This window comes from Emydura macquarii, unplaced genomic scaffold (genome assembly GCF_026122565.2).
Source record: "Emydura macquarii macquarii isolate MOO-44397 ecotype Brisbane River unplaced genomic scaffold, CSIRO-AGI_Emac_v2 contig_2768, whole genome shotgun sequence".
Taxonomy (NCBI): Eukaryota; Metazoa; Chordata; order Testudines; family Chelidae; genus Emydura; species Emydura macquarii.
In genome coordinates this window covers 45326188-45344652 of record NW_027132905.1, presented here as the reverse complement: position 1 = coordinate 45344652, position 18465 = coordinate 45326188, and the positions used below count along the sequence as shown (strand labels likewise).

At 49.7% G+C, this 18465-nt stretch overlaps 1 protein-coding gene across 3 annotated transcripts in view; it reads right to left on the bottom strand.

Annotated features, from left to right (window-relative positions):
- The window catches only part of PIK3CD (phosphatidylinositol-4,5-bisphosphate 3-kinase catalytic subunit delta), a 93659-nt gene that overhangs the window by 31137 nt on the left and 44057 nt on the right, over positions 1 to 18465 (bottom strand). For 2 of the 3 annotated variants that reach the window (XM_067567353.1, XM_067567352.1), the window contains exons 2-6: positions 9127 to 9290; positions 6978 to 7206; positions 5819 to 6048; positions 4753 to 4932; positions 3744 to 3893 (exon numbers count right to left, since the gene is read on the bottom strand). In XM_067567353.1, coding sequence (XP_067423454.1) covers positions 3744 to 3893; positions 4753 to 4932; positions 5819 to 6048; positions 6978 to 7206; positions 9127 to 9267 — 930 coding nt within the window. In that variant the 5' untranslated portion in view covers positions 9268 to 9290. The remainder of the gene's footprint in view (positions 1 to 3743; positions 3894 to 4752; positions 4933 to 5818; positions 6049 to 6977; positions 7207 to 9126; positions 9291 to 18465) is intronic. The other variant, XM_067567354.1, reaches the window with a different exon arrangement.

The window sequence follows — 18465 nt, the reverse complement described above, 5'->3', positions numbered from 1 at the left end:
GCCTACAGAAGCATCCACAGCTGCCGCTGTGGGATGGCACAGTGGGACGTGAACATGTGGACGGAGCACCAGATGTCTTGCCAGGAGATGACTGCAAGACAGGCCAAAGTGGCTGCTTGTGCTTGCGTAGAGCGCGCTGTGACTCCATCAGGCAGCCGTACGTTGGATAGCACATCACATTCGCGGATGCACCCAGAGACCCATTTGGAGATTCACTGGGAGGAGAGGGCTCAGCTCTTGGATCAAACGGCAATGGCCACGAACAGCTTCCACGATGTGAGAAAGGCATGCGTCCTACGGAGGTAGAATGACAAGGCACGGCGGACATCGAGGGCTTGCAGGACCCTGTCCATGTGGGAGGCATGCCGTTTGGGGCAGAACACAGGCAGGTGGATGCACTGATTTACGTGGAACTCCGACACTACCTTTGGCAGGAACTTAGGGTGTAGCTGTAAGGAAACTTTAACTTTGTGGCATATAATGTAAGGGGGATCAGCCTCATGGCTTCCAGTTCACGGATCCATCTAGCTGAGGTGATAGTGACCAAGGAAATGACCTTCATGAAGAGGTGGAAGAGGGAGCACATTGCCAGGGCTCAAAGGGTGGCTGCATGAGGGCAGAAAGAACAAGATTAAGGTGCCCCAGGGGTGGGGGCTTGAGTACTGGCCAGGAAGGCACTGAATAAACTCTTCATGAAACATAAGGTGTGGAAACACGGAAGCGCCATCTATGGGGGGAGAAAGGCACTGAGCGCTGCCAGGTGGACTTGCATAGAACTGAGGGCAAGGTCCGAAGTTTTGAGATCAAGGAAGTAGTCGAAGACGATAGGTATAGATATCACACTCAGTGAGTGATGATGGCGGTGAGCCCATGAGGTGAATCGTTGCCACTGAGCTCGGTAGCAGGCCCTGGTGAATGCCCTCCTGCTTGGTTAAGGATGTGCTGCACGCCCTATCTACCCTCATGCCCCATCCTAACACCAGGCCAGGAGGTGAAGAGGGCCTGGACTGGGGTGCTGAACCAGGTCCCGATACTGTGTAAGGAGATGGAGTGGTGCGCAGGTGGAAAGTCTGAGGAGGGTCCATGAACCAGAACTGGCCTGGCCAGAATGGGGCTGCAAATATTACAGTAACTTGGTCCCATCTGATCTTGTATAACACTTGTGGGAGGAAGGGAACGGGGAGGAGATGTGAGGGAAGGCATAGCAGAGGTTGCCCGTCCATGGGAGGAGGAGAAGAGCATCGCCCTGCGAATCCTCCCCTATGGCTCCCCTGGAACAATAAAGGGGCAGCTTTTAGTTTTCGCAAGTGGCAAAGAGGTCTCGCCATGGGGTGTCCCCCTCGGTGGAAAAGGTATTGGAGTGTGACATGTAACTCCTACTCATGGCTGAGGTAGAAAGTCCTGCTGACTATGTTTACTAGGGGTGTTTTGGGTGCCTAGGAGGTACGTGGTATTTGATTCACCAGTTCCGAAGGTGGATGGACTCGGAGCAGAGGATGGGAGACCTGGTGCTGCCCTTTTTGTCGATGTTCACTATGTGGAACTGCAGCACTGCTGAGGAATACACCTTCCTCCCCAAGAGGTCCGTGTGTTTCGCCGCCCAATCTGGAGGGGTCGATTTCTGTGGGTGCTGGTGTGCCCGTTCAGCTGCCACGTGGATGACAAGAGAGCTAGGGAGTGATGGGGAAAAAAGGAAATCCACTCCCTCAGCTGGGACAAAAATACCTCCACTCTTCCCTCTTAGGTGTGGGGGCACACGAGGCCGGGGCATGCCACACTACTGCCCGAGCTGGGTAGAGGATGGCCTCATTAACAGGAAGCACCACTAAAGATGGTCCCTAAGGCTGGAGGATGTCCAGCAGCTGGTGTTGCTGGTGCTGAATCTCTTCCAGCGGTGTCCACTGCCACCTGCTGGAGCAGGTCCTGAAACTTAGAGCTCTGCACATCTGTGGATAACTGCTTTATATCCGCGAGTCATTTCTGCGGATCAGTATCCGCACAGGGCTCTACTCTACCGCGTTTGATCATCCAGCAGAGGCAGGGAGAGAGGAATGAGCACCTCCTCTGGCAAGGAGGAAGCAGCTGTGGGGAATGGCAGAGCTGGCTCACTATCTGCCTCTTCCTCTGAGCCCAACAGTGCCAGTGGAGGAGCCTGGGCTGAGTGACAGGATGCTTGGGAGGGTGGGCGGTAAGAGTCCCAGGGTGCCCAGTGCGGCCAAGGAGAAGGGTCCTGTGGGTGCGGTGGGTCCCAGAGGTACCAGTATCAGATGCTCAATGCCGGATATACACTGGTGGATATGGTGGTCAGAGATGCAAGTCTGAGCTGCGGCGTGACATTGAGGAAAACAAAGACTCCGGCTCCAAAAACTCCTCTGATTCAGAGGATGACTCCAGCAGCGGGGAAACCAGCATAATGGGTGGGCTGTGGTGTGGCGCCAGTGGGGGTCATTCTGACAGCATCAGGAGCAGTTCGTCCACCAGAGTGGGGATCTCACGGGTGAGCGTGGGTCCAAAGAGGACTGGAGAGGGCGGGTAGGGTAGCACCAGCTCCGAAGCTGAAAGGAAGTGCTCAGAGTGGCCGGGACTCCTAGGAACGCCCACAGAAATGCCTGAGGGTCCAGGCGGCATCTGTGGCTTGTCCAAGCAGCATGGAGGTGGTGGCAGGATGGGTGATGCTGAGGCGGCCGTTGGTACCGCTGGATCCTGTTTGCACTGAGCTTTTCCTTCCACCCAGGATACTTGGGTTTCCAGTGCAGTCATCGCCATGCACGACCTCTCATCCAACCCAGCGTGGCTTGAGGAGGAAATGCTGCATTTAGTAGCAATCCGCTGCAGGGACCTGCTTTTGTGCTTGTGAGAGTGCTTCTTGCTCTCATGGCTGGGCTTGTTCTCCTCCACCAGACCCGCGACATGGGAAGTAGTGGAAGGGATGCTCACCGCCGGTGAAGGTCACTGTACCAGCCCATCTGACAGTCCCAGATCTGAATGAGCAGCAGCTTCATTGCTTCCTCCACGAGGAACTTACACAGGAGGAGCTCCAGAGCTTCCCAGGTCAGGAGCAGGAAGGACTTGCACATGGAGCAACAAGTGCCTTGCCAAGGCAATAAAGACACCTCTGGTGCTTGTTGCTCATGGAAAATTAATGTAGGCAGGAGACACGGGTTTTAAACCCTGGAACACAAGGCATAGTCCCAGGGGGAGAGGGTGGAACATTCCCTAAACAGGGATGACTATCACTAACTAACCTACTACGAACTTTACAACTGCGTGAAGGAACAGGGCCATGCAACTCAGGCTGTGTGGAGGTAAGCGGGAACTAGGCAGGCATCGACCCGCACGACCTATTAAACCCTCGGCTGCAAGCATGAGGGGACACACAACACACATGTGGGTGAACAGACGCTGCTAGGAAACCTTTCTGATGCAAGTGCATGGTGTATAATATGCGCACCCACGTTCGGAATACATACAGGGCTCGTCCCTCGAAGAAGTAGGAGGTCTCTGTGGTGACTGTGCAGGTTCTTTATGTAGCTGAGGGAGGGGGACTGCCAAATTACCTCCTTTTGGCCTCATTATGACCCCTACATTAAGGGTCAAGGGTGTTACTCTGCCTGCTGGGCAGCCATTCCCAGGTGGCACTAGCATCTCAATTTCATTGTGGAAAAGACAGAGAAGGAGCAAATGGGCGTGTCAGGGTGGTGAGGGCAGGTGGAGAAGGGTGTCAGGTGCACACGTATGGTTACCTTCTTCTTAGGGAGCGGTGGAGGCTTGGCAACCATCTTTGGGGTGTGGGCGACGCAGTTGCTCTGCTCGTCTCGCATTGCAATGATAGAAGAGGAGTGCACCAGTGTCAGGTGGGGCAGCCGGCCATGATGCAGACACCTGCGGATGTACTGGTGGGAGGACAGGCCAAGAGAGAAGAGAATAATTACAGCAGAACAGATGGCCTGGACGCTGCGAGGATCTGGAGCAGGCAGTGCTGGGGGTGAAGCAGGGCTGGGTCAGGCAGGAGAGGGAGGACAGCATGTGGAAGTGACCCAGCAGCCACCAAAACTAGGTTCTCCTGCCAATTCCTTTCTAAACCTACATCTTTCCCGGGAGCCGTCCATGGCATGAAGAACCCTGAGGACTACTGTGCAGCTCCAAGAGCAAGTGGGTCCAGGTGCCCAAGCCCATCCCCAACACACACATCAAGCTGTCTGGCTTTTCATGGGAAGGATTCATTGCTCCTGACAGCAGAAAGCCCGCCTTTGTCATTGCACAGGAGGGGGGATGCCATCTGGGGGGCAGTGTCATTTCCCCAGCAGTGAGAGGCACTGTTTAGCTCTGACTTTCAGAAGCTACACACTGGATGGGGAGAGGGGATAGAGGGAGTCACCCCCCGTGAACCATAATCCCCCACCAAACTCCTCCCTCTCCCCCCCAAACTTGCACCTGCGACGGCTCATGAGCACTCAAACACCAGAAAGGGACCCACAACTGAGTCACACTTTCTCCACCCATTTCCCACGACCGAGCCTGGCTTTATGTTCTTTGTGGTGCCTGCTCATAGACTCCCCCCATAGAGGGCTGTCCTTTGAGGCGGCATCCAGGTCACTGTTGTTAAACGGACGATGGACTGGGTCCCTTTAGGGTGTATTTCCAGCTCGACATAAGGAGATGTGGATGAGCATCCTAGACCTGCCTCCTAGAGGGAAAAGTACCTGTATGTTTGGGAAAGAGCTCACCAGTAGGAGGAGGAAAGAGACTCACCTGGAACTGATACAGGGGGTAGTTCCCATAGAGATATTCACATTTCCCATTCACCTGCAGAGTATAATCCTCTGGGCTCTCCACTGTCTGGTGGCGGAAGATGGTAGCTTGCTTCTTGATGGCATAGCTCATTAACATGATAGGGAATTCCTTGGGGGAAATCTGGAAGGTGAAGCTCTCCTGCAAGCCCAATAAAACAACATGTACAGTCAAATGCCAGCTGAGAACGGGGCTGAAATCAGCACTGGGAGTCGTAGTGAGGGTCCCGGAGCCCTGGATGCCAGAGGGGATGGCAAGATTCCCTGAAAGGACCTAGCGGTGAAGAGAGGGCCATAGTGGCAGAGTGATAATCCACATTAACAAACTAGAACGGACAGAGGTCAGACTGGACAAGGGTAAGTGCAATGGTGCAAGCACAGGACTGGGAGCCAGAAACTTCCCAAGTCCCATTTGAAGTTCTGCCATTTACTCCCTCTGCGGCCTTCAACACATCATTTAAAACTTCCTTCCTCTGTCTGCAAAAAAAGGGGATGACACCTGCTAATGAGGGGTGGCTGCCAGGATGAATGCTTGCCAACACTACGTGTTATGGATGGCTCCATGCAGGTTCAGCAGGTGCCTCCTTGGAAATTTGTGCTTGGGTACAACAGGCCTGGACTGGGCTTATCAGAGGGCAGCAGGTAAGAAGGAGAAGTTACCAGGTGCTCGGTGGGGGAGAAAGCCGAATGACTGGGAGCAGCACGCTGGGATCATGAGACTGCCTTTTATTTCAAAAGAAAAACAGATTTGTTCCAGCAGCGCAGAACTTTGAAAGGGAGGGTGTGGGTCAGGGCAAAGCCTATTTGGGAAGGGAACATTTCCATCAATCAGCTGTTTGTTGGGGAGGTGGTTGGCTTCCACAGAGTCCTTCCAATAATCTCAATCTCAAACAGCTCAAGGAGTCAAGATAACTCCCAAACAAACAGAACCACAGTATACGCTCTTCCCAATAGCACCTTGTCCCACGTCTGGACGCAGAACGGCGCATGCGAACCATTTACATGTAACAGAAAGCTCAGCATTTTACCCCGCCAGACTCAAACTTGACGTTGACAAAGATGTTCTTGTTGGGGATACGAAGGGGGACAGTCCTGGGGCCTTTGACCAACGGCTCCAGTTGCAAGGGAAAGTTGTACTCCATCCAGCCCATCCAGCTCAGCTGTTGCCGCTTTGCTGCCTTCTCCTCACAGAACTGTCGCATTTTTGTACGGAAGTCGTTCACCTCCGGGTCGTGCACCGAGTCAAACTCATGCAAACCTGAGCGAAGTGTTAAAAAAAACAAAAAACCAAAAAAACCAAAGTGAGATGATCCACACAGCAGTAGGGTGACTGGTCCTTGATAATCAGCTGCCTCTGCTGGGCAGGGAATCGCATGGTAGAAAAAGCTAAGTCTACAGCGTTAGCATATGATGGCTACACAATTACACCAGTCCCTTATACAGACTCCTACTGGGGAAGGCTGGGATAGATCAGATGAGAGATCACCCCTTGCCTTTAGTCAATTCACAAGGACTCCTGCAAGGACTGGCATAGCTGAGAACTCCCCTACTCAGTTCATCTATGCCAGTGGCTCTCAACCTTTCCTGACGACTGTACCCCTTTCAGGAGTCTGACTTGTCTTGCGTACCCCAAGTTTCACCTGACTTAAAAACTACTTGCTTATAAAATCATACACAAAAATACAAAAGTGTTGCAGCACACTTACTGAAAAATTGCTTACTTCCTCATTTTTACCTTATAATTATAAAATAAATTGATTGGAATATCAACATTACTGTAGGATACTTGAGCCGGTTTTTCACTTCTGAGCCTCATCTGAAGCATGTAACTTAGCTTCATGGGGCTCCCATGGTGTGGGGCCCTGGGCAATTGCCTTGCTTGCCACCTCCTAACACTGTCCCTGCACTTGTGACCCCCCTAAAACCGTCCTGCAATCCCCATGGTGGTTGTAGCCAGGTTGAGCAACACTGATCTAGATGAGTTGATCATCCCCTGGAAGGCCTCTGCGTTCATACCCCCAGGAGTACATGTACCCCTGGTTGAGAACCATGGAGCTATGCTATTTCCTACACAGCAACCCCCAGCTGAGAGGGGTTGGGACTGGAGTAACTGAGCTCCCCCTACAGCCAGCATTCCTTCCCTCTCCTGTTTAAAGCAGCTCCTGCTGGCGCTCAGGTGGAACTCACCTTTCCCGATGAGCAGGCTGATCTGGGAGTTAATGAGCTTCTTGACTCGGTCACCTTCACGAGCCACGAGCCGGAGGACAGGCAGGAAGGGCTGGATGTCACAGAGGCGCCGCTGCTCATCCTCCAGCTCCTGCTGCTCGGCTGTCTGGTTGATACACGTGAAGACATATGCTTCGGGGTCATTGAGCATGTGATACAATGGCTCGTACTGTGCATGGTGCCAGACCACCTGGGACAAAACAACAACAAGATGGAACCACCAACGTGCTGGCTGAACCATCACCCCCCCTACTGCCTCATGCTCTATCCACTCCATCCCCACTATCCCCCACATCACACACAGTCACAAACAGCAGGGGCAGCGATTGATTGGGATCTTGCAGGGCCTTAAAGAAAGCCCCTGGAAAAGAGCAACAATTGTTAGTAAGACACCTTGAGAAATGTCATCCCTAGGCAATTCAGAACTGCACATGCCCACTTGCACCTGTGGGGAAAGGCACAATGGGAGGCAGTGCTAACCCTTTTCACAGCATACCCAGGTCTCCAAGCATAGACCGGTTCAGTTTTCAGACAACACGAGTAGCTGTAACTATTAGTATCCTGACGGCAGGATTATTTCCTGATGCCTGTGTGATCTCACAGAATCAACTGCGAGGACCCAATTTTCAGCCAGACTTTAACCTGCCTTCCCTTTCTGTGCTTGCAATGAATCTCTCGGGCTAGTTAACGTACCTGAGCACCTCACAATAATTACTCACGGATTGTTAGCCTTGCAACACCCCTGTATGGTAGGGAGGCATCACCCCCATTTTACAGATGGAGAGCTGAGGCATAGGTCACACAGCTGTGATGGAGCCAGGAACTGAAGCCAGGTTTCTTGTACCCCAGTCCAGTCCAGTCCAGTGCCCTCCCCTATAGACCATCCTTCCAGCCCAGTGGATGCCATTTAGACAGTTAACTAATTACCTGATTGTGACCACATAGCTGGTGACTTAACTATGAAAGCACATCAATTGTGCCCACAATTTTCTGGCCTAAAAACTGCAGGCCATACAAAGAACTAATGATCTGGCACTACATGTCTGTCTTGTGCTCTGTGAGTCATCTCGGCCAAGCTGCTATTGCAACGAGAACCTTTTCCACTCTGATTTTCGCTGAGGGAATTGAAAAGGTAATTTCATTTCCTCTACCTTTCTGTTCATCATTTTATTCCTCAAATGAAACATCGGAAACTTTTCTTTTTAACTGAAGTCCCCAATCACTAGGACACAGCTTCTGCTGCTCAAAAAATAAGGGTACATAAAAGATCCACGGCAGGGCTGCAACCTGCCTGGGTCAGTTGACTTGGGCTTGTGGGGCTAAAAATTGCAGTGTAGATGTTTGGGCTTGGTATGGACCCGGACACTAAAACCCCACAAGAGGGGTGGCCCAGAACCTCAGGTCCACCTGGAATCTGAACATCTATGCTGCTATTTTTAGTCCCGCACCCTGAGTCCCATGAGGCCCACGTCAATTGACCTGGGCTCTGAGACTCTATCCCACAGATTTTTTATTGCGATGTAGATGTAGTATTCAACTCCAGAACATTTGACTTAATCCAGAATTTGCATTCAGCTTCCCGAGGAAGATTTCTCTCACTCATGTTGGCCCAGAGAAGACCATTCAGACTGAAAAGTTCAGGGTGGGGAATGGCTGCTCTGGTGAGGGAGTGGCAATGGAATATGGGAATCTTTCTCCCCTTAGCTGCTGATTCAAATCTGGTCCCCGTCAATAGGTATTCAAAAAAATTGTTACCACCTGAGGGCTGCTCAGTTGCTGATGTGAAATGAGTCAAGTTCCTAGTGGAGTGATGCCCATCACAGCTGACACCGTAATTGCCCCATACGTTGGCGGCCTCTGCAGCAAAGCCAGAGGACTATGGAGAGGGAGTCCCAGAGGAGGGTCCCTCCAGGTCAGGAATGAGGCACTCTATTAGCGCAGCGTGGATGCAGCCTGCACTGCTGCCGGCATACGGATAAATGGGGCTGCGAATCCAGGATCTTTTCAGAGCACTGAGCTCACTTAAGAAAAACGTTCCACACACTTGTGAAATGGATCCTAAAGAGGACTCTTTAACTACAGGGGTGAGACTTGTCGAAAAGGCTGGTACCTGCTTGATGGTGCCCAAGCTGGCATTGCAGGATACAGAGAGGTTCAGGTATATGCCTGTAGGCAGTAGGAAGTCTACGTGGATGTTTTGGTTTTCTTCCTGGGACCAGAATTCCACAGGGCAATAGATGCCCGGGGGCATCCTGCTCACTTCTTAGCTACTACCTGCAAAGAACAGAGAGAAAGGACAATTATTATTTGTATTGCCCCAACAAGACCAGCGCTAAGTGCTGCACAGACACAATGGGACACAGTACCTGCTCTGACAAACTCCACAAAATAAAGGGTGGGGAAATGGAAGCATTATTATCCCCATTTCATGGATGGTGAAACTGGGAACTAAACCTGATCTGCAGAGTCCAAATCCAGTGCCCTAAATCAAGGACGTCACTGTTAGGGTCCACCCAGACACTGCCATGCTTATAGATCAAAGCAACTTCTACTTAATAATTTAAAAATATGAAATACTTAGTGTTATGGCTGGGTGAAATTTTTTAGTGGATGATAAATAAGCCAAAAAACGCATTTTTCTGGGCACTGAAACTACTTGTGAATTGAGGTCAAATTTGGTGAATAGTTTTTAAATCAAAACACAAAACAAAACCACTAACCACCAGCACCTAAATTTTTTCCCAGAAATGTAATTTCTAGTGGATGTTTTTGACCAACAATTTTTTTTTTGCATGTGTTTCGGTGAGAAAAACAAAAAAAAGATTTATTTTTAACTGAAATTTTTTGTTTCTTAATTTTAATGTTTTGGCTTGGCCACTGAACTGACACCCTCCCCTGCCAACCCAATTATTTGATCAGCTCCAGCATTTGTATTGGGCTGCCCATCCACACACCCACACTTCACAAAGGAGACTCAAAACTTATCTTCCCCATTGTATAGGTGGGGAGATTGAAGCATAGAAAGGAGAAGGGGCTTTCCCATACAGCCATTCAGTGACAGAAGAGTGAACAGATGCCAGGAGTCCCTAATTCCAACCTGATATCCTATTCCCTAGACCTCATTGTTTCAACCCCCATTTCTATCTTCCAGAGCCGAGTTCCAGGATGTACACGAAATAGCTAGCACTGGTCCAGATTATAGTTTTTAATATTAAAAATTAATATTTTGTCTTAAAAAGAATAGGGGGAATAAATGCCACACAATGGGGTGGCCAGAAGGTTTTTTTGGTTGATTCTGGCTTTATCCCTCCTGCCTTGCAGAAATCTATAATTTGCTCCCCACAATGCGAACAGCAGGAGAAAAATCTGTCACCAAACCCAGAGTTATTTTCAAACTTAAGCTGGCAAACACCCCAAGAACAGCAGAGAGCAACAGTCATTAACCAGAAGTTGTGGACAGACTATCCCTACACTTGGTTTCTTCTTTGGGGACGGGTAATGCTGATCAGGAGAATTCGCCAGTTTCTACCCATTTCATCCACAGGAGTACATAGCTCTGATTAATTTTCTCTGTTGGTTACAGTGAGAAAAGTGTTGCTCTCATACGGTGATCTGTGCAGAGTGAGTTCGGAGGGGTTGGGTCTATTCCTAATGGGCAGGTGCCCACAGGACATCCTGGGTGGCTCCAGTCAGCCCCTTGGATATGGCTACATAGCAGCTGGCAGCATGCTTCCCAGCGCTAACACACAGACCTGTGCGAGCTCTGTTCAAGCTAACATGCTAAAAATAGCACGGTGGCCACAACAGCACGGGCAGTGGCTCAGGCTAGCCACCTGATTGCACACCCATGGGATTGGGTGGGTTCGTACTGGCAGTCGCAGCAGAAAATCCAAAGCCTGAATGAGCCACAGAGACCGAACTCCCTTCTCACTCACAGAGGGGGCTCCCTTCCGACTATTCAGCGTGAGCGAAGTTCATCCTGTTGCTTCTTGCGCTGTGGATAATCAAGGCTTTGGGCTTCTGTCACAGTCTGACCCCTCTCATCAGCACCTAAATCCAGTCTTGCACATGCTAGGAGCAACATGATGGGCTTTGTTTATTCTCCCTCCATGAAACGTGTGTCCAATTTGCTGTTTACAACTCAAAACACAAGCTCCACAGCTGCCAGAGAAGGGTCGCGTTTGGGGCAGCGAGTGCTCTCCCTCTTTAATCTGAGTGGGAAAAACTGGGCCGCAGGCTGCTGTGGCCAGGCAGGTTCCTCAAAGCTTCTACAGCTGCTCGTGAGCCAGCCGTATGGATAGAGATGACAAGAGAAGCCCAGAATCTTATCTGCCCGTGCCTGGGAGTGCAACACTTCCCCATCAGCAGTGAGGTAAAGGTTCCCAGAAACAAGAGCCATGTTTTATCTGTCCCGCTTCCTTAGAGCGCATGCTGTATCACACAGGGCCGGATGCAAAGACCACAAGCCACCCATGTGTCTTAAAGAGGGAGGGGAGGAGCAGGGTTTGTGACTTCCAGTGAGGCTACGATCCTGCTCGCCTATCCACTCACTACCAGTGAGACCAACACATTTCCAGGACTCCCACCCACAACCTACACTTCCCCACTGGAACAACAGTACCAATATTTTCCAGGGTGGGGCAGGTGAAGGCCTCCCCAGCACAGCTAAAGTGAATTTTACATACCATGCTGCCTCCTGGAGTGGTGGCCCAGTGATCCAGGCAGCAGGTGTGAAATACTGTACCTAGACTCCTCAGCTGCACAGATTAAATCCCAGCAGAGCTAATTCAGTCCTTTGAATTGAAGACCACGCAATGAGTGATGCAGGGATTTTGCAGCCCAGACCTTGAGTATGTTCTGCCGGACTCTACCACCACCATAGCGCCCTGAAGTTAGAGAGCCCCTGCATCACTCTCATCCTCCCCATGTGCCATGCTGACCAAGTGGATGTGAGGCACAATGACAGCACTTCCCTCTCCATGGGGCTGCTCTGCCACAAGCAGCTTGACTCTGGGTCACCACTTTGAACTACCCATACTACAGGGCTCTTTACACAGGCTGCCTATGAAGCGGCGGGGGTGGCTGGGCTTGAAGTTGCTGTTGTTAGGTAGGCCCTGCTGGTAGGCCCTGGCTCTGTTCCAGACTTTTACCAGGCGGGCTCACCCAGCACCCTGCCACCAGGGATTTCATCACATGCTCCTCCTGTAGTGCAAGAGGTAGGGCTCTGAGCTAGGGATCTGAAGGTCTAGGGTTCAAGGCCTACAGCAAATCTTTGAAAACCACTAGTAACAGATGTTCATTTCTTGGCTGGTGCTCAGATGCTAACGTGATAGGGATGACACAAGAACCGGTATGGCCCAGAATTATGCCAGAAGGGACCCAGTTTGGCTGTGGTGTTCACAGGTCACTCACCTTCGATGTTTTGGTCTCTCCCTCCCCATGCTTTTAAATGAAAGCCAACTCCCAGGTGTTGTTTTAAACATGACCAATGTCCCTGTCAGTTATTCTTCCTCCCTGCTTTTGCCTCCTCCCCACCCTGTAGCCACCCGCTGCCTCAACCTGCTGTATTCCTTTACAATTTTAAGGGGTTGATTTATTATGGTTTGACAACATTCAGCCAGGTTCTGAATAACACCACGCAGCACCCTGAACACAATCGACCATGACATTTTGGCAAAAGACGGGTTGGGTTTGATGCCCTAGGGCCAGAATCCACCGCTCACCCCACTGTGCCAGAGTGCTTCTTCTCCCCACTACAGGAGGGGCGACGCGTTCGTTGCGCAGCCTGTGGTTTTTCATCCTGAGAGGTCCCAGGGCACGCCACAGACTATGCACTGGAGATACATGTAAAAATATTAGCAAGATCAGCCCAATGGGAAAGCTTCTTTTACTCTTCCAATCTCCTACCCCTGACCCTATGTCATCAGTCTTACTCTCTGAACAACACCTGAGATCCAAACCTACCTCACGGGTGCTGAGGGCTGCTGGATGAGGCCATTTATGGTATTTTCTTGGCTCCTATCATCTTATCTTAGCGCCTCACAATCGTTAACATATTTTTCCTCAGTCTGGACAGTTCTATTATCCCCATGCTACAGATAGGGAGCTGAGGCATATAAGACTAAATAACTCACCCACGGTCAGACAGAGAATCTGTGGCAGAGCATGAAATTGAACTCAGGTGTCTCAGGCCCCAGGCTAGTGCCCTAACCACTTAAACACCCTTCCTCCCTGGGTGTGCATTTTAATTCTTTGTCATGTAGGGCCCCGATTGTAGCCCTCTCTGGTATATGCAGTTTTGTCACCAGCCCAATCTGCTCAAGCTGCAGAAAGAGCTGCTGTGAGGGATGAGTGCTGTAGAAAAGCCAAGAGAGAGAGAGAGGAAACAAAAACAGGCACAAAAGGCTGCACTTCTTCCCTGCACAGAGCTCGTCGGGACCCTACAGAAATAACAGTATGTGTATAGGCCACAGACACACAGCTCAGCAACAGAACTATACCATGAGCATCTCCCGTTACAGCACATTACAGCCCAAAGGAGGTGCCTTGAATGCTTCCTCATTCTCGTCCATCTCTGCACAAAGTCTCTAACCCTGGGGGTGGCATTTTAGCCCCCCTTAGCTCCACATGTGCTTGCCTAATATGAGCATCAGTGAGAATGCCCCTTGAGGGCTCTGCTGCGGCTGACTGGGCTTTTCCACAGCCCTGCAGCAGCTGCCTCTTGGATGGGGCTCTCTCCAGTCTGCAGCACTAGAGAAGCTGCCCCTTTATGGGTGCTGCAAGCAGGACTGGGTGCGCAGAAATGAGATGAAGGGTAAAGTATTTTACTCAAAATGTATTCTTTCATGTCCTGAGATGGGCAGAGCCCCAGCAGCCTGAGGGGCAGAGCGGCCTCGTCTTTACCCACTACCCTTCTGTAAGGAACGGACCTGTCTGATGGGGACCACAACTGAGGCTAGCAGGAGAACGTATGGGAGGTCCCATGCAGGGCAGGAGACAACCAAGTCATTGCTGGATTCTTGAAAGTGGCCTGCATGCCTAAGGAAGGTTTGGGCCATGACCACATCCTCTGCGTGGTGCCTCCAGTCGCCCCTTGCAGCCTGAAGAATGAGAAGTTCCTACCTGAGCTCGGACCTCCCACTGGGCTCAGTCTAGTTCACCAAAGCCATCCCTACTAGCACTAACTGGCTCCACTGTGGATGCCTCATGGGCTGCTGTTCCATTTTCTAACTCCCAGGGGCCTTGTCTTCACTAAATGTGCTCTTACCTCGTGTTAGCTAACACAACATGAAATCCTAGGGAAGACAAGGCAATTGTCATTTAACACACAATTTAGAAATGGAGGTTCAATCCTAAACTCCCCCATAGCCTTCTTCTCACCCTGCTAACACACAAGAAAGCTGCAAACTGCCCTGCCTTCACTAGGCTTTTATCTCGTGTTAGTTACCATGAGGTAAGAACACTCCCTTCTTCTCAGCTCTTTCGCACCACAAGAGCTTGCCAGGGCAGGGTTGAAGTACATCGGTGAGACAACATGGAAAATGCCTGCACTGCAGGGTAGTCCCCAAACTGGTATATTTGGGGTAGCATTTGCAAAACTACACTATTTGTTGCCATGCTATACACATCAGTACAACACAAGTATTGGGGCTGCAGTCATATATTGAGTTCAGAATATGCCCCGAGGACAGTGTCATCCCATACAAAGCCCTTCTTTATGCAGTACATTACATAAACAAGCACTTAAAGTTATCCAGTCACTATTTAACAAGCCAGCTAGTTGAAAAACAAAAAGCCATCTCCTCCTACAAAGCTTATCAACCGCAGCTTCAGTGTTTACAATATGCAACCATCCTGGGGGTGGGGTGGGAGGAAGATCACAAACGGCACAGCATTACACAAGCCTCCATGATGCTGCACCAGGCAGACATGAATTCCCCAACGTCTACAAATTGACAGCAAAATTGCTAATCCCACAACTGCAAAAATACCTTTCAAGTTTGTGAGAAGTGACTGGTGCAGAGCCCACAGGTGATGTGCATAGAGTAGGGGACAGCAAGAAGTGACTTTCATGTCAGGTAGTGGCTGGGGTGGGGAGGAAAACCAAGGGAATTTATACAGACACACACACATCTCCCCTCACCACCCCCAATTCTGATGAAAACCAATTGAAGTTCCTGTTTTGGCTCCATCCTTGCAATAAGTTCTGCACAGACAGAAATCACCCACAAGGAGCTCACTGCAAGATGATGGCTTTTGTGGCTATATTTGCTGGTTAAAGTTTTAAATCACTTATGACCAATTAAATTTATTTGGCAAATTTATTTGTTTATTTGAAGTGAATTTCACCCTGGTGAAAGGTGCCAGAACAGTTGCCCTGGGGATTGAATTCATCTCCCTGTGGCAGTGCAAGCTTCCCTTGCATCATCCGAGCAAGTGCATCTAACCCACACCTACAAGGCTCCATCTAGGCACAAGAAACCATCCAACTCTAGGCCTCTATTGAATCTTGCCAGCAAGACCAGGAAAAACTCTCTGTCTACAGAGTACTGACATCACCAACTCGTTTCACATAGGTCGCTACTGAAAAACCATCAGATGGTGACTTACTGGTCGCTGTCAGCCTTGGCCAGATACAAGCCAGTGACCTACTGTAGAAGCTGCCGCTTCATTTCTCCATTATGACGTCCCTGAGGTATCTAGCCCATATCATTCATTGTTGTGGGGGCGTTAACACCACAAGCTTGCTCCTGGGTTACAAAGGGCATTCTCTTTGGGGAACACGAAGAACATTTATGTTCACAAAGTTTTGCTTATACCTTACAATTCCTAGAAAGTTATTTGTGAAATATACAGGCCCAGACCCTAGGGTCTAATTCAGCTGTGCCTAAAGCCATGTTTGTGTCCCCCCCAATCCCTTGGACAACCAGGAGCTTGTTTGACCCTCAATATAAATTAGAACTGCCACAGGGCTGCTCTAACTTCTGTCACCATCCACCATATTCTACTCTCTCTCAAGGATCTTGGCTCCCTCTTCAGTACAGTGTGGCCAGAACAGGGACAGGGGATCTGACCTATAAATTAAACACACTACACGATTATCTAACCAATGTTAGTTTATCATCTATCCACACAGGTAAAACTCTCATCCAAGCTCTCATCATCTAACGTTTTTATTACTGCAACACCCTTCACTCCAGGAGCATGCACAAGGGGGGGCAAGCGGGGGCATCCTCCCCCGCCCCCCAAATCTCCAAGTGTCCCTGCAGCCCAGGAAGTGAGGAAGCAGCAGGGTAACTGGTTGCTGGCTGCACTCCTCCTCCTTCCACCCCTACAGCTGCAGCCGGCTGCTGAAGTCCCATGCATTGCCTCTGCTTCCGCCTCCACCTCACCTCAGCAGGCAGTCTGCAAAGCAAGCAGCAGTGCTGGGACTCCAGCGGCAGGAAAGGAAATGGAGCAGCTGTAGGGATGGAGTGGGGAGGAGCTGGGGATGCAGGGACATGAACAGTGCTGCTGCCAGGGGGAGCCGCTGCCTCCTCGCTGCTGGGCGTCGCCCCCGCAGAGGCATCCCAAGAAAACTAGGTGGGGAGCTCACACAAACCTCTCGTGTGTGTGTTTAATGTGCCCCTCCAAAAACATTCAAGTTTAAATTCCTGCGCACGCCTCTGCTTCTGTCTGGCCTTGACAAATGCAGTCTTGCCCTGCTCATATCTGTTCAGAGTGCTGCCACAAAGATCATTTCCCTGCCTAGGCCATCACTTTGACCATATCACCCTGTTTGAATCCTTCCACTGGCTGCCCCTCCTCTATTGCATCAGATAAAAGTGAAGATGAACAGCTTATAAGGCCCTTCATAATCAATCCCCACCCTACCTAACATCTCTCATTTGCTACTGAGAGGTCAGTGCTCACCGCCAATCAGCCCATGATGCCAGCCTCCACTGTCCACTTGTTACATTTTCAAACAAGCACCTTTGTGCTTTCTCCCATGCTGCCCCATATGCTTGGGAGGTGTTCCCAGTACAGATCTGCAATGCTACCTAATTATCCACCTTCAAATCCTGCCTCAACCCTCTCCTTTTCCAGGATACCTACCAAACACTGGACAACAATGACACTGACAGTTGCTGTGTAGAGACCATTGCCTATCATGATGAATACTGTTTCACTGTTCACTTGTATACCCCCATCTATCTCTATCCCTCCTCCGTCTTATACTTCGATTGTAAGCACATTGGGGTAGAGACTTTTTGTTGTGTTCATACAGCACCTAACACAATGGGGTGCTGGTCCATGACTAGAGCAACTAGCTACTATGGTAATACAAATTAATAATAGTAACTAAAGAAATGTTAATTTCCTCACACCCTCATTTAAATTTTCTAATCTATTTCCGTCCATTTGGCCAACTATGTTCTGACTTCTGACCTCACTTCTACCTAAACTAAAATCAAGGAAAGGATTTCCACATCTTTTCCTGCCTGTCTAATCTAACCTGTAGTTTATACATCAATCATTTATATTCTGCCAGATAATTCACTGCATTCCTTCGCTACTAGTGTTTGTTGTCCTTTTTCGTTATATATAATCCTATTTGCTATAATGTTTCTATGGTGCCTCTGATATAACAATCTGAGCACTTGACAGTTAATCCCCTTTACTCACCTACTCCAGAGGTTGGTTATCAAACAAACTATTAAACTGAAACAGAGAAGCCTAATTCAATTTGCCCAATGTGGCAGAGCAAGAACTCAACCAGAAGTCCAGATGACCAGTACTTAGTTCGGAACACTAGACAACGTTCCCTCCCTTGCTACCGGAAGAGCAAGCTATCCATTGCTTGCTCAGTATCTCCTAATGTCAAAATATCAATGAGGAACATCAGTGTAGTGACCATGGAGCCTCATTAGAGAAGCCATACGAAGTGGATTTGATATTGTGTTGAATGATGTCTCAGTCCTGCAGATCAAACCCTTCTCTGAAGCCAAGGGTAATTTTATCTATGCAAGGACCACAAGGTCAGGCCCAAAGCATTCTCTTCTTCCCTTTGGTTTAATCCTTCTTTCTCCCATGCAGGAACTCTTGTCTCCAGGGACTTTACATTGCTCACACAAACACATACAGCCATTAGAGGCTCATAGGGAAAAATAATGGGAAGCAGAGCTCTGCTAATGTAATCTGGACTGGAGCTAACCTTGTTTGTGTATATGGCTAATAGGGGAGGGGGCTGTCAGCAAGGGGAGATAGAAAAGAAGTTCTTATGCATGGCAATAACTGGCTGTTCTAGTATAGGGCTTTCTGCTCCAGAATAAACAGAAAGAAGAATATCAAACTGATCCACTATCATTTAAACTAATAGACAAGCATTTGTGAAATACCAGTTATCTGGATCTAACCACAAGCATGTGTGAGGGGCAAGATGGGGAAGTGGAGCATTAGGGGGGCCATG